Genomic DNA, 16,719 nt, shown 5'->3' with positions numbered 1-16,719 from the left:
TTTTGGTGGCACACTATTAGGTATGTGGTTTTAACATTTAAGGTTGATTGGTGTCTCATCCTTGTATACTTTTCAAATTAATATAAAAAAATAAAATAAATAGAAATCGCTACTAAAAAACAGAAACAGACTTTCATCTTTCATCTGTTGAAAAGACTGTTTAATGAATAAAAGGAGAGAAAAAGGAATTTTTCCTGTATTTACCTTCAAGGACAGAATCGAGGTTCACTTTCTGCTCATGAGAAAGTCTCCCATTACACATTTCAGTTTCTGTTGGTTGAAATGTAAGCTAGAGCCCTTATGATATTATTTCATATAATAAAGTGGAACATTTGATTTCTCTACATGTTTACATTTTTTTGTAAAGAAACTACTGTCTTTAGGGGGAAAAACCTTTAGTAATTAATTAAACATAATAAATGTTTTGATAACATTTAACCATCTTTTTTCCATCATAAAGACACATAGTAGATGAGGCCGGCTTAAGCTTAATTAATAATGTGCAAACAATTTTGTAAAAAATTCTACAATTGGCATAATTCTGAGGCAATACATTATGACAATATTAATCATATATATTACAAATGGGATGATTTTGTGTACCCTGGGCTGATTCATTTGAATAGGATTTAAAAAACATTATATTTAAAATATGGTAAATGGTGTATAAAGCGAAGACAAGCTCGCATCTAAACTGGCTTTAAGCTCTTGGATGATTTAGTGCATACTGTGTGTAGGAGGGAACACATATTTAACATAATATTAAACAAAGCACTTTCCTTATTTGATGTGCTTTATATTAATGTTAGCATAGGCACAGTATAAATATATTTGATCATTTTCACCTGTCATTTAGTAATTGTTTAGTGCTTTGGGCACGTTTACTTTTTAATATATTGTTGGTGTTGCATATTGTTGGCATTCTTCAGCAAAAACCAGCCTTAGCAAAACATTTTAAATTAGGGAGTACTTTGGTGTGGCTTACACAACAGATGTTGTATTTTGCCATAAGCTTCCATGTACTACAGTAGCATGAAAGTTAATGACCCTGGTGGCTTACAATTTTAAATAACTTTTAATAGAAATTGGAAGCTAATGAATAAATTGTAATATTTAGCATTCATATTAAGTGATCTGGTCATTATTAATATTTAACAGTGACAAATATATACTTAGCAGACTATCACACTATGTATTGCAACATTCAGTGGAAAAAACCCTGGAAATTCCCCAGAAGGGGACTATATCAATAGAAAACCTACACTGAATTAGTGTTCAGTGTTTTGTTTTAAGTGATTATCAGTGAGTCATACTTTAAAAGTCAGAAATGACAGCTCTGAAAATTATATATATATATATATATATATATATATATATATATATATATATATATATATATATATATATATATATATATATATATATACAATTTTTTTAAAGTATAATACTTTAAAAAAAAAACTTTTAAAGCATGGCACCCATATATATATATATATATATATATATATATATATATATATATATATATATATATATATATATATATATATATATATATATATATGGGGGGGGAGAGAGAGAGAGAGAGAGAGAGAGAGAGAGAGAGAGAAAGAGAGAGCGAGAGAGAGAGCGAGCGAGCGAGCGAGTGCGCGCTGTAAAGTAAGAATGCAGGAGAGAAATTAAAATCAAATCAATATTTGGTAAATCATTATTTTAGGTAAGGGGGAGTGGTGGCTCCAGCGGTTAAGGCGCTGGGTTGCCGATCGGAAGGTCTGGGGTTCAAGCCCCGGTATCGGCAAGCTGCCACTCTTGGGCCCTTGAGCAAGGCCCTTAACCCTCTATGCTCCGGGGGTCCCTTACGAGGGAAATATCAAGGTCCGTGACGTCGGAGTGACGTGGGGCCACCTTCCCGTGGGCTCACCACCTGCAGGAGGGACCGTAAGGGACGGTGCTGTGAGGATTGGGCAGCAGTCGAAGGCGGGGGCCTGCTTAGACTGCTGCCCCGCGACCCGAATTACGGATAAGCGGGTGAAAATGAATGAAAAAAAAAGGATGAATGAATTATTTTAGGTACACTTACATACAGTTTTTAAATGAACTCATCTTGGAGAACTTACTACACATCTTCTGTGAGGTCAAAACTGTTACTTCCAGGACTTTTGTTATGCTGGAGATGGATCCTAATGGCATTGGCTGTATGTTTAGGGTCATTGTCCTGCTGCAGAATCAATTTGGGCCCAATCGGGCACTTCCCTGAATGTATTGTACGATGGATAAGTATTTGCCTGTATTTACCAGCATTGTGGACACCATTATAACTGACCAAATCTCTTCAACTCCATTTGCAGGCATGTAGCCTACAAGAAACCTCCACCATGCCTTTACTGTTGCCCACAGACACTCATTATTGTACCACTCTCAAGCCCTTTTCAAAGCAACCTGTTTTTTTGCTACAGCCAAATATTTCACTTTTAGTTAAGAGCACTGCTGCCATTTTTATGTACCACAGTTTCTAGGTTTTTGTGCATAATTGACTCAGTTACCCTTGTTTCCACATTAGAAGTATGGCTGTTTGGCTGCAATTCTTCCATGAAGACCAATTCTGTCCAGAATTGTCCAGTCTCGGGGCTCTGATTTCCAACAGTTCTTTACTGTGCATGTAGCTATATATATATATATATATATATAAAATCTGCAACCTGCTACAAATTAAATATATAAAATGACAGCCACTTCATTAATGTGCACAAAAATAGCTTTATTTCTGATCAGATTGAAACCTGCATGAAGAAACCAACAATCCACTGATTTCCTTACTAAACTGATGATTTCACTTCATGTGTTGAAGGGAAAAAAGCAGCAAATTTTCTTACTTTCTGGTCTTTCTTTCACCCCATGTAAATAACATGGCTCATTCATTCATCTTGTAACTAGTAAGAGCATCCTTCTACAAAATATAAATATATATCACTTGAAAAAAACTAAAAGAAATAAAACTCTTACAATATAAAAATGCATCAAAACTCTGAAAAATCTTCGACTAGTGTATAGATTTCTTTTTCTAAATCACATGTACAGCTTAGATGGGGAGAAACCCCCGACCTGAAGGAAGGCAATATAATAGTCTATTCAAAAGTTAAATTAACACAATATAATAATAACAAAACAAAAATAAAAGTATTTCAGAAAACACTGAAAACAGACAGAAAATAAAAAGACTAAAAAATAAAAAAACACTGAGAAACAAAACAAAAGTTAGTATAAGCATTGGTCATCGATTTTAAACTCTCATTTTGCCCTGGTAAAGAAGCAATATAAAAACAATAAGTCACTGACCCTATGTTTAATACCAGGACAAAACAAGAAGAGAATCATTTTGGCATTTAAATATTTGGTAAATAGAAGTACCGGGTGTACATTTTCAACGGCTATTTACAGACCCCTGGATATGAGAAAACGGCAGTGTCCTTTTTTTCTGGTTTTCTGCAAAAAAGGTTGCGTACCTTTTAACTGAGAATAAGAGGAGCAGCTAAACTCTATGACCAGGCTACTCAACAAACATTTTAGCTTGAAACCTGATTATTGATAACTACTACAGACCTATGGAATGTAAGAACGTGCCATGTTAAAAATAAATCTATATTAAATGTTAATGCCCCAATATCAGTTTTTAGAAGCTCAACAGCATTCTCGTGTATCAATTTACACCAATTTCCACTATGATTGGACAATTTTACCAGTTTACCAATTTAAGGACAGTTTCCTTAAAAACGCACATGCTACAGTAACATTTCCCACAGCATGTACTTCTGCTAAATGACGCAGATGTGTGCAAATAGTCAGTGTTGATGGTTTCAAAGTTTTGTACAGACCCTGAATCCATATAGTTTTAGCTGCAGATGGGCCCCATCTGTACCTTTTTAGTGTTACAAAACAGTGAAGTAAAGAAAAGGAACACAATGGCTAGTTACTTTGAACAAAACAATGGGAAACCAGACAATACAGAAAATGTCAGCTGCAACAAAGCACCTTCTCTCCTGATAAAGGTAAAAATCTAATATATAGTGAGAGTAATCATGATTTCATTTGAGATGCTGGTTTGCGGTTTCTCGAGGTGGACAGAGAGATGGAGCCTAGCAGTGCGTCAGAAGCACTGCGAGTTCACAGTTCATATGATTTTGCTCGAGAAGGTGTGTTCATGCGTAGATCTCAGTGGTGGGAGCTTTTTTGTAAATGGGTTTCTTTCCCAAATCGTAGCTGCCTTCGTCCTTTTTCTTCATTCGATAGATGAGGAGGAGGATGAGAACCACAGCAAATAGCAGCCCAACGGCACCACCAGCAATAACAGCTAAAATTAATATAGAAATAGAAAACAAATGTTATCATTTGGCAATATACATAAAATAATAAAAAGAAAATGATTTGCATAACACTATTTTCAAATAATATTTCACATTTTCATTAGTTTTCTTCTAGTTGCAGTTGCAGTTGAGCAATAGTGTAGGCATGTATATGCAATGAGTTTGGAATTCGGTCCTAATTAAGACTTACTTATATAATAAATATAAATAATAAGATTAAGTCTTATAAATGGTCTCTGCACCATGAGAGCCACTGTGTTATGTTTCCTACAATTATCAATGCATCTTACCGGCCAGCACTTCTGTCTTGTTAAAAATGTTCTGTTCTCCTGCGTGAGAGAGATGGACACTGGGAGGGTGAGCAACTTCATTCTGTCTCACCAGACGTATCTCATTATCTGTTGGCTGAGGCTTAATCGGATTCTCCATGTCTGGGATGTGATTATCAAACTCTTCAATCTAAAGGAGTATACAAAAAATTAGTTTTTATACACATTATGCAGTATTACGGTCTTCTACCTTTTGTCCAATTTCACAGGTTTTTATCTTAAATCAATACATTAATATGCAGAATATTCACTAACCTTGGGGGTTGCTAATCCTTTTTCATCTGGTGACAGGTTGTCATCACCAGAGCCTGAGTTTTCTTCATATTCGTCACCGTAAATGTCCTCATCATCAAATCTGGCGACATTTTCTTTGCTAAAAATGAAATCACCAGAGGAGTCGGGGTCATCATCTGATTCCCCAACATTTGGAGGCATCCATGTTTCTGTCTCTCTTGCCTGCAAGCACACACACAAAAACATGTTGATTTATCTTCATAAGAAGGGACACAAGACCAGGCCACTAATAAATTAATCTTAGGTTCATAAAAATATGCTTAGGTTTTTTGATAAAGGCATTACCATAGAGACACCACCAGAAAAGTAATCAAACTGGCCTCTTATCTATATGATTTAACGCTACAGGATATGACTGATACCATTACAACCCTAGGCACACTGTCCCTATTGTTTGGCAAACAGGCGTTCACAAACACCTGGGAATTTTAAAATTGCATCATGATTAACATTTTAGTTAAATACATTCTCACATGCATCTCATGTTCGACAGACTGAATTCAGTGCAGCACATGTATACCAGGTTATTGTCCAAGTTGTTTGAGTGACCAGATGTGAATCTGTTTTAATTAATATTAATGTAAATCTATTTTATAAATCTGAGACTTGGCCATGTGATATCACAGGATAAATGAATAAGTCTAAGTAAAGTAACATTTCTGTTTTTAATCTCTGTAATTTCAATGATTAGAAAGAGTAAATGAAAGACAACAAATGAGCTAGTTATGTATTTGGAGCTAGACCATGTGAAAAACGCAAGGTATTGATAAGCGGATGAATAACATTAAGCATGTGTCCTTTCCTATTTGCTAGTGTTGGGTCTCAGGCTGAGCAACACCTGACTGGTTTGATAAGTTTGGACATAATTTAGACCTGAGTAAGACCTGGTTTCTATGTCTACAGAATGGGTGGATGAATAACACAGCTAAAACTTTGTTATTCATCCACTCAACTGACCTTTGTCAGACTGCACTCATGTATCATCTAAGCCTCAACATTAAATTAAGGGTTAGTGCTCTTTTCAATCGAGCACATACTAAGCAAATAAAAAGAAGACAAAAGCACATTCCTTTAGGTAAATCAATAATTGACCAATACATTTTCCCAGTGGGTAATTTTTTCCAGCTCCTTTTTTATGTATTTTTGTATGACACAATGCCAGTTGTTTACATTTTTGCTAAAATGGAATCTCTGGAATGCTACAGTTCCAGTCAAGCTACAGGTGAGCTTTTTATCTATCATGTTGCCATGGCTGTAAAAGCCCTAGCAATTATGGGCTGCTGAAAAGACACAAGGTGTATGTGATTGGGTGCCACATTCAAAATAATCCAAAAGGCTAAGTCGTAGCCAAACAAGTAAGATGTGTAATCTTTCTACTGAATCACATGCCACTGACTAACTTTTTCTGTCTAAACACTATCACATACTAACCAGTATATCAGTCATTTAACCTGATAAAAACAACAACCTTGTGTAATCCAGCACGGACACACTTACTTTAAATAATAACACAGCCCTGTGGTGAGATCGACTGAATCAGGTGACTCAGTCATTGGGTGTATGAGGGTAACTCAGCTCCTTTTTCAGGTGAAAACATTACCACACTTTTCTTACTACTCCACATTTCTGCTTTTCCTAACCAACTGTTTATTGTTCTAGTTTTTCTTCTGTTCATTAAAAGGTAGTATTGGTAGTAAACATGCAGGCACAGACCTGAACAATTCTTGGCAGATATAAAAATATTACTATTTCTTCAAAATAGTGTTAAGATGTCAAGTTAAAAGAGCAAACTTTGTGAATTTGATATATCTAATAACATCTAAAAAAAAAAAGTCATATGCTACAAATGGGGATTTTTAAGAAGGGAAACGAGAGCAATCGATTACAAAAAAAGGCCAGACCCGTTCCAGGAAATCAGAAAATGCAAATACCACATCAAACTGAAGTAAGCTCTGCACTCTGTCATTTTAAAGAAATATAAAGCCACTAAGGGGAAGGCACACAGCGGACAGAAAGCATTTGTGCCCCCTTAGAAACTCCCCTGTATTTAAGATGTTTTACCTCAGAAAAAACACACCAGCAATAAGACTCTTAACCAGAAAAAGAAAACGCTGAACAACTTGCACAGGTGAAAGTTCCGAGAACAAGCCACAGAACCAAATGTATAAGAAGACACCAGCAACTTCTTTGAAAGAGAAAAAGACCCAACCCTACAACAATGAAAATACTGCTGAGGAAAGTACCTAACCTTGAATCAAAACTTTGACAGTATTTGATAAATGATTACTGAAACCAGCTGCTGCTTATTATACCTTCTGTGTTAGTAATACATTTCCTGTTGAATTAATGACACTTATGTATTTCTTCTCATAATTGTACAAAACCGACAATTCATACAGTTATGCCTCTCTAACACTGTACAACAAATGCTCTTGGGGACAAAACATGATCCTACAGCTTGAAAAAGATTTGTTTTGCCCAGATCCGTTTGTTCTTTATACACCTATGACAGTGTCTAACACAATATAGAAGCATTCCACCTTCAAAGCAACTATTTAGTCTTCTTCTATGCATGCTAGAAAGAACGTGTACAATGCCACGATGAAAACACTCCCATCATCCTGAAAAGAATAAAGGGCTTTTCAGATCATTCTCTCGACCCCCATGCATTTTCATAGAGGTGAAGGTGGGCAAAGTGACATGACTGAATATCTCCAGCATTACTCGCTAAGACACAAAACCATGAAATGGAAACAACCCAGTGCTCCAACCCGCAACTGCAAGTTTCTATCATTGACATCCAGACTCTGGACAAGCACAAGATGTGCTTAGCTTTGCAGTTACTACGGTTACTATTACAGTACTTTTTACCTGCCTAGGAAAACATTACACAAGCAGAAAGATTTGACTTTTCACATAGGAATATGTGCAAGATATCCAAATCATCTTTTAAGGCAATGTTTCTCAAACCTACTGCTACAATACCAGCATGCTACACATATCTGACTATTATTAAATGGCACACCGGGAGGACTGGAGTATTAGAATCTACAAGTAACAATTTGAGAGACACATATATGAAATCATAAGGTTTGGGTATGGAACTGCTTGGACACAAAGTGTGCAGTGTCATTTAAAAATATATTATGGTATACATTATATATATAAAAAATGTTGGTGTTATATGCAAAATTCATGTCCACACTAAAGATCGAATCAAAATGTTTGTAAATAAACAGGTAATATAGCGTAATCGCTTGACCGTTGGAAATGTAAGTATTCAAATCTTTTGGGACAAATAAGGGTAATACATTATATTTGGTAGTAGCTTGACATTTGCAGCCTTTGGATAAATAAATTATAAAAGCAAAACAAAATTACAAACGCAAAGATAGCGATTTCATATATTGTTTGGTTCTTTGATCTTTAAACTTCTTCCAGAATAGCAACACACAAATCCTACTTCTCAGTGTGCCAACATCCCATTCAGCAAAGCGATTTTATAGGCCAGTCTCAAAGTTCTGACATTTGCTAGAGATTACATTGCAGTAAAATATAATGTTAATTGTTTTGAAATAAATGACTCAAATCAAACATGTGAAATAAATCACATGGTTTGTGCATAAACAAGTTGATTATTGCTGTCTCTTAATAAATTTTGTACTATGAACAAAAAAAAAAAAAAAAAAATTATTTCAGCTCCAAGCATTGCTTAACAGTTACTACTTTACTGAAAGGGAACTCTACTCATGTGAATGTTTTATTCTTTTCCCTTGAAACCAGACTGCTGCTGAAGTCAGCAAGAAACAAAACAAAAAAAATGTTCCTCAGTTCCCTTAATTGGTAAACATTCAATGTTGCTCTGCATGGGATTCTGCACCCCTTTACATTTTAACAATATGAATCTGCCAAATATACAGTGGGTACGGAAAGTATTCAGACCCCCTTAAATTTTTCACTCTTTTTTATTTTGCAGCCATTTGCTAAAATCATTTAAGTTCATTTCTTTTCCTCATGAATGTACACACAGCACCCTATATTGACAGAAAAACACAGAATTGTTGACACTGTTGCAGATTTATTAAAAAAGAAAAACTGAAATATCACATGGTCCTAAGTATTCAGACCCTTTGCTCAGTATTTAGTAGAAGCCCCCTTTTGATCTAATACAGCCATGAGTCTTTTTGGGAAGGCTGAAACAAGTTTTTCACACCTTGATTCAGGGATCCTCTGCCATTCCTCCTTGCAGATCCTCTCCAGTTCTGTCAGGTTGGACGGTAAACGTTGGTGGACAGCTATTTTTAGGTCTCTCCAGAGATGCTCAATTGGGTTTAAGTCAGGGCTCTGGCTGGGCCATTCAAGAACAGTCACAGAGTTGTTGTGAAGCCACTCCATCGTTATTTTAGCTGTGTGCTTAGGGTCATTGTCTTGTTGGAAGGTAAACCTTCAGCCCAGTCTGAGGTCCAGAGCACTCTGGAGAAGGTTTTCGTCCAGGATATCCCTGTGCTTGGCCGCATTCATCTTTCCCTTGATTGCAACCAGTCGTCCTGTCCCTGCAGCTGAAAAACACCCCCACAGCATGATGCTGCCACCACCATGCTTCATTGTTGAGACTATACTGGACAGGTGATGAGCAGTGCCTGGTTTTCTCCACACATACCGCTTAGAATTAGGGCCAAAAAGTTCTATCTTGGTCTCATCAGACCAGAGAATCTTATTTCTCACCATCTTGGAGAACTCCATGCGGGTTTTCATGTGTCCTGCACTGAGGAGAGGCTTCCGTCGGGCCACTCTGCTATAAAGCCCCACTGGTGAAGGGCTGCAGTGATGGTTGACTTTCTACAACTTTTTTCCATCTCCCGACTGCATCTCTGGAGCTCAGCCACAGTGATCTTTGGGTTCTTCTTTACCTCTCTCACCAAGGCTCTTCTCCCCCGATAGCTCAGTTTGGCCGGACGGCCAGCTCTAGGAATGGTTCTGGTCGTCCCAAACATCTTCCATTTAAGGATTATGGAGGCCACTGTGCTCTTAGGAACCTTAAGTGCAGCAAAAAAATTTTTGGAACCTTGGCCAGATCTGTGCCTTGCCACAATTGTCTATGAGCTCTTCAGGCAGTTCCTTTGACCTTAATGATTCTCATTTGCTCTGACATGCATTGTGATCTGTAAGGTCTTATATAAACATGTGTGTGGCTTTCCCAATCAAGTCCAATCAGTATAATCAAAAATTTCTGGACTCAAATGAAGGTGTAGAACCATCTCAAGGATGATCAGAAGAAATGGAGAGCACCTGAGTTAAATATTTAAGTGTCACAGCAAAGGGTCTGAATACTTAAGACCATGTGATATTTCAGTTTTTCTTTTTTAATAAATCTGCAAAAAGGTCAACAATTCTGTGTTTTTCTGTCAGTATGGGGTGCTATGTGTACATTCATGAGGAAAAGAAATGAACTTAAATGATTTTAGCAAATGGCTGCAATATAACAAAAAGTGAAAAATTTAAGGGGGTCTGAATACTTTCCGTACCCACTGTATATAATAGCAGTATATATTATAATAACAGTTTTAATATCGACTCTCGTCTCGTCACACTGAGTGAAATTTTGTAAAAACTGAGAGATATAATCTTTAATCAAATGAACACCATGACAGAATTTAAGCCTCTCTCTCATCCAGTGGCTGGAGAAAGCATGAACAACAAAAGGGGTGGATCATTTAAGTCCACCCAAGTGTGTGAATTCCCAAAAGAAGGCTGGTCTAGGCCACAAGGGGTCACATTCCACAGTAATGCTAAAGGAGGAGGAAAGGGGAATAAAGGGGAATATGCAATGGTTGTGCTCTGTTCCTCGGTTGTGATTTCATCAGGTGTATAACCAAGTTTCATGTGTCTCGTTGTATAACCAATTATCAGCAATTAGACACTTTAGATAGGTCAAGTTATCGAATACAATTGCAAGGACAATGAAAGTACAATATATCTAAAAGCTCTAACACCTTGTAACTTGAAGCTTGGTCTGTTTGCCTTCAAGTGTATGTTCAGAAAGTACACAAAAGCACAGAAGGAAAGTTCTGAGCTCGAGATATTTGCATTTTGCCTGTGTGTGTGTGTGTGTGTGTGTGTGTGTGTGTCTGCGTGTTAGTGTGGCTCACTGACTACACACACATGCTGGGTGGGATCTGCCTTGTTATCATTCCTTTCTATTTCAGCTCCTGGTAGGCAGAAACTTCTATATAGCCGTTCTATTCAAGTGTGGCCAAAAATAATAATAAAAAATACCACAGGACTTTATGTCATGTCACACACAGGTGTTTCAGCTTTTTGTTCCCAAAACAAAAAGAGGATGTAGTTATTTCGATACGGTCATCGGTAGCTAAATCTGGTAAAAGAGAAGAGTACAAAATAAAGTATTGATCTAAATTACTATTAAGAAGCATTGAGAAGTAGTGACGTGATGTTAGCAGTATTTTAAAAATGATGGTTATTGTTACTTACATTACATTATTTACCCAATAACCACTGACTAACAACATTCCTTACAACATTTAAAAGCTCCGTGTCGCTTTATAACATTTGTATTAACAATTAAAGACACCGGTTGAGTCACCAGCGAAAGGACAATCGACAAACCTCAGCCTGGATACACGTCTACCATTGTTAGCGCACTTGCTAACTCCGACTGTTCCAAAGTGTGGTTGTAAAGCGCAGGAGAGTTGATAGTACAAGGGAAAAATACACTTTTTACTAATTCTGAATAAAACTAACGTAAACTGACCTGTTCAGTGAACCACATTGAAAAAAAACAAAAGAAATAATCGCAGGTGAGACACAGAGCCAACAGAGTGAATGGAAGAACTTTTGGTAGTTAGCATCGAGTGCTAGAGAACGGGTTTAACGTCAGCCCGAAGTTACTTACCGACTCAGCAAAGGCAGCAGCAGCCAATAAAACCAACACGAGGGACACTTTGAGCATCTTGGAATCCAAGACCGAGAGATGAAAAACACCTGTAGAAACTAAACGTATTCCTAAAGAAGAGTTTAAAACTCGTTCAGATTTGGAGTCACACCAGAAGCACGTCTGAACCGCAGCGATAAGGTTGGAGTCTTTAGATGACTAAAACTCCGCCCACAGGCAGCACGAGGGTGAATTTCCCTCGCAGTTGTTTACGGGAATAAAGAAGGAAGACGAAAGAATGCGAAAGAGAAAAAAAGAAAAGAAAAGCGAAAACTAAAAAAAAGACTACCAAACAGAAATCTAATGATCTTCAACCTGATTTTATTATTATATCTAACAAAATCCAACAACTGAAATGAAATAAACAGCTATATTCTTATCTTATTATTAAGTGTACACATATTGTGTTACTGGGTTCGACGCATATTAACTTTAAAATAACTTTCAAAATGATAGTGTGAAAAATATATATGAACATATTTATAAACCGAGGAACCTGAATACACTGTCGTAGTGAGAGTGATACAGTACGAAGCCTACGTGCTATTGGAACATTACGTCATGTGCAAATGCGTCATCAGTCTGTGCAGTCCAGGCTAAAGGAAAACGCGTCATCTTTCTGTTGCGATTTCTTGTTTCCCCTTTGTTGGACTGGTTTGCTCTATCTTGCCATCGGCATTGCATCAATAAACAATTAACCGAAATAGCTCTTGCTGGAATGTCTGACATCGTTATCGTTAGATTGATTTTTATCCAAACCCAACAATAAGAGTATACCAGTATATCATTATGGCAAACCCCATATATGGCAAAATAGAGAACACATGCAGGAAACAGATAAAAACTGCTATATCGTGTAATACCTCAGGACTCTAATGATTAGAAAATATTTTTGAACGCTCTTGGCATGGTGTATTCACTGTGGGCATCTTTGGGGAAAATGGGGATTTTATATATAAGGACAAGTTCTTGTAACCACAAAAAAGAAATACACAGATGGGAACCAGTACCTGAAAACCATACTTAAGTTAAAGTATAGATACCTAATTGTAAAACCACCATTACAATTGAAATGTCGCCAATAACCTGAATAAATGAATTAGAGTATCCGATTTTAACAGTACTTGAGTATTTTACTCATAGGCTTAAAGTAGGCTTAGAAATGCACTAAAATACAGATTAAAGTTTTACACCTCAACACACCTCAATTAACAAGTTTAACACAACCACCTCTTCAATGCCAGAATGAAACAAAAATCAAACAAGTCATTTAAAAAAGACAGAGCAGTAAAGCAATCTTTCAAAAAAAAGTATGTTTAATTAACAAATCAAATTACAGTATCATGTCACAAAGTAGAAGAACCATTAGCATTCAATGGACATATAAGATGAAAGTAAATAATATTAGATAAAGTAACACCAAACATTCAGAGCTGACTGTGATTTGATGCACCTCTCAGTTTTAGAGAGAGGCATAATTTTTTATTTAACTTTAACAAAAGCTGGTTCTCAAAGTTTTTGGAATTTGTTTTAGCACTTTTTAGACTGCAAATGACGCCAGCAATGGTAAAAAATTTGCCACAGAGTAGGGGAGGGTTGAACCTTGATGAGCAGAGGTATAAAATGTAATTGGTAACAGTCATCGTTAAATTAAATATAGTGGAGTACAAAGTACAAATATTACATAATAAATGTAGTTAGCAGAGAGTAAAAATTTGCTTGTATTTCTAATACTCAGTAAAACTAGAAAGTAGCCGAAAAATTACTGAAGTACAGTAATGAAGTACATTTAAAAACCAAAAACAAATAAACAAACAAAAAAAAATCACTTGTGACAGTGACCTCATTTTGCAGCTAGTGGTCAAGAGATGTTTATGTTATGTTTATGTTTAATCATGCTAACCCCGTGCTAATAATCGTGCTAACCTCCAAAATTAAGGAAGAGGGTTAATTTTGTAGCCCAAACCTCATTACCTCTGTCAGAAGGTTAAGACTTGGATAAACACAGATCTTTTCCACAACATCATGACTTAAACACAGAAATGTTTTCAATATGTAGACAATTTTATATAAACAAAAAAACCCTTTAAATATTTAAGTTTTTTACTTGTTACATATACACTACAGCACAGTGAAATTCTTTCTTCACATAGCCCAGTGTGTTAAGAAACTGGGTTCAGAGTAAGGGTCATCAGTCATACAGAGCCACTGGAGCCAAGAGGGCTAGAGCCTGACAGTGGCAGCCTGTCAGTGCTGCGGAGGACAATGTTCCTTGTACAAGATTCAACTAAAAATTTGAAGATATTTATTTTTGACAGTGTTTTGAAGGAGACTAATGATTCTGGATTTTCCTGCCACTCTAAGTATCAAGAAACACATTTTATCAGGAAAATCATATTGCTTAAATTGTTATCACATATCATATCATATCATATCATATCATATCATATCATATCATATCATATATTTATGATATATATTATAACGATCATCATATTTTCAAAATAAAGACCAGCTTTGTGCAGGTCCACAATCTTGTCCCTGACATCCTTTGACAGCTCTTTCGTCTTGACCATAGTGGTGGAGAGGGTTGAATGAAAGAAGTTGATTCTGTGACAGGTGTCTTTTGTACACATAATGAGTTGATATTAGGAGTTCTTCCTTGAAGGGACACAACACGTGTGTGGGAGTCGATCAAATACAAAATAATTTAATTTAATATATAATATACTTTTTTTTATTTCTGTTTTTGTTCAAATAAACCTGCCATAACGATTCTAGACTGTTCATTTCTTTGTAAGGGGGAAAATCAAATAATTATTTCCCCCACTGTATACCCTGCATTCACAAAATGTATACATTTTACAGTCACAAGACTGATAAACACATTTAATAACATCATAAGAGCATAAGCTATTTTTATTATAGCTACTTTTTCCTAATAGAATATTTCTCTGTCAGTAAGATTAATGTAAGTTTTTTTTAGAATCATTCAGAAACATTCAGATGATTAAATTGCCTTTCTTGAAAGCATCTATTTAATTCCTTCATGCTTATTTAACTATAAGTGCAATTATTGATTATAGTTTCCATAACAAAAAACTGCCAATGGGTAAAGGTTTGTTTCATATAAGAGTAACTCGGTAAAAAAGTAATCACATCCAAGTATTCTACATAGGGAGATGATAAATGCCCTTCTCCTCATCTCTTCCTTGGTTTTCACACACAAATAATTTTTTTCCATCCAAAAGCTCTAACACTTTTTTTAATCAACATTTAATGAGTTGTTTTTAGCCATACTATGCGCCGTGTTGCGTCTCTATGTTTGTCCATTTATATTTTTACAATGAAAATGTATGTGCTAAAACTAGAAATGCAGTTCCTTGTAGTTCCTTGCTGTTTATCTTTTATTGATACAGCTGCATGTATCTCTATGGCATCTAACTGTAGCCTAAATAACCAGCCAAAGTATTAGTTAATTATAGATCTGATTGCTATATGGACTGATGCAACTAACAATCTTTCTTTAAGAATTGATGTCTTCAATAATGGCATTTAAAAAATGTTTGGGATTCTATCTGAGTAAAAAAATGACATTTGATTCCACCTTTAAGATCATCTATGCTTTCTTACAAGCACATATTAAAACATAACACATGTTTTGTTTTGGTTTAAGATTATACCAACCACCAAGGCATGGCCACTGTCTCACAAGGTCAGTCTGTGAAAAATAACAAAAATAACATCTATTTACAAAAATAGATAAGGATTTATTTTTTTAAATACATTTTGATGCAAAGGACGCACATTTGAACAAATGCTATTTGGAGCATAGATATAATGCCACCTTTGCCCTTCTTGCACATGTACCCAAATATATCCATATATTTTTGCATTGCTTCCCAAGTATTTTCACAGTCTTTTAGTATATATGACTATATATTTTTAAGGGATTCCAGTTTGCAGCTGACTTTTTGGCCAAGTTTACATGGTTGTAAACCACACATTTAAAAATTCATAGAATCAAAAAAAAAAAAAAAAATTATTCCAGACAAATTAAACATAAAGGATTTATGCTGCCTTAAAAACTACAGTCTACATCCAGCTGGGTAGTAGCTAAATCATAAATCAACACCCAGGCATTCACTAATGTAAAGAAAATCAAAGGCTCTGTTCTGGTGTAATCACTGGCTTAATAAACTTTTAGCCTCACCCTGTTAGACAATTCAATTCTATGGTCAATTACTCAGTTCTGATCTGGTGGTGGGAAGTAACAAAGACTGTGACAGTGACTGTACTTAAGTGGATTTTTCTGGTATAAGTACTTTACTACACTATTTATTTTATGGACAACTTTTTTACTTTAACTCTACATTTTTACACAAATATCTGTACAAGAAGTATGGGTTAAAGTGGATGAGACAGTGGGAGTCAACGATGTAAACTAACTAATTTTATTAATGCGCAATTAATGCAGTGCACATTTCTGTTTAACCATTTTTATTAAAAATATAAATAAATAAATATGAAAGAGGCCAAATTAAAACCTTCAGTGCAACACACGTTTATTCACGACGCCCTTTCTTTACTCAGATATAAAAAATGTCATTTGAAAAAAATGACATCAGAAAAAAACATTTGTTTTACTGATGCGTCCAATCTTCAATCAGCACCAAAATCCGCCATGATGTGCACATATGAAAATGTACCCTCTGGGGGTCGACAAACGCGCCGGCGTTTTGTTTGCAACACCGAAACTAACTTAAATTACTGTCTTTTTTAA

The 16,719-nt window shown here is 35.7% G+C and overlaps 2 protein-coding genes and 1 long non-coding RNA gene across 3 annotated transcripts in view; 1 reads left to right on the top strand and 2 right to left on the bottom strand.

Moving 5' to 3' along the window:
• The window catches only part of LOC310722064 (oxidative stress-responsive serine-rich protein 1-like), a 190,834-nt gene that overhangs the window by 156,624 nt on the left and 17,491 nt on the right, over nucleotides 1-16,719 (bottom strand). The gene's annotated exons all lie outside the window — the stretch shown is intronic.
• LOC310722449 lies at nucleotides 1,624-3,234 on the top strand. The gene is made up of 2 exons (XR_014532378.1): nucleotides 1,624-1,717; nucleotides 2,071-3,234. It is a non-coding gene; the product is annotated as an uncharacterized lncRNA (long non-coding RNA).
• On the bottom strand, nucleotides 2,738-12,509 carry sdc4 (syndecan 4). Its single transcript, XM_083534618.1, has 4 exons — nucleotides 11,898-12,509; nucleotides 4,946-5,146; nucleotides 4,652-4,820; nucleotides 2,738-4,348 (listed from the first exon to the last, which is right to left on the bottom strand). Exons 1-4 carry the CDS (start codon nucleotides 11,952-11,954, stop codon nucleotides 4,197-4,199), a joined length of 579 nt encoding a protein of 192 aa, XP_083390744.1. The 5' UTR covers nucleotides 11,955-12,509; the 3' UTR covers nucleotides 2,738-4,196.

This window comes from Silurus aristotelis (assembly GCF_946808225.1).
Source record: "Silurus aristotelis genome assembly, chromosome: 2".
Taxonomy (NCBI): domain Eukaryota; kingdom Metazoa; phylum Chordata; class Actinopteri; order Siluriformes; family Siluridae; genus Silurus; species Silurus aristotelis.
The sequence above is the reverse complement of the archived record's forward strand: the minus strand, read 5'-3'. Positions and strand labels throughout refer to the sequence as shown.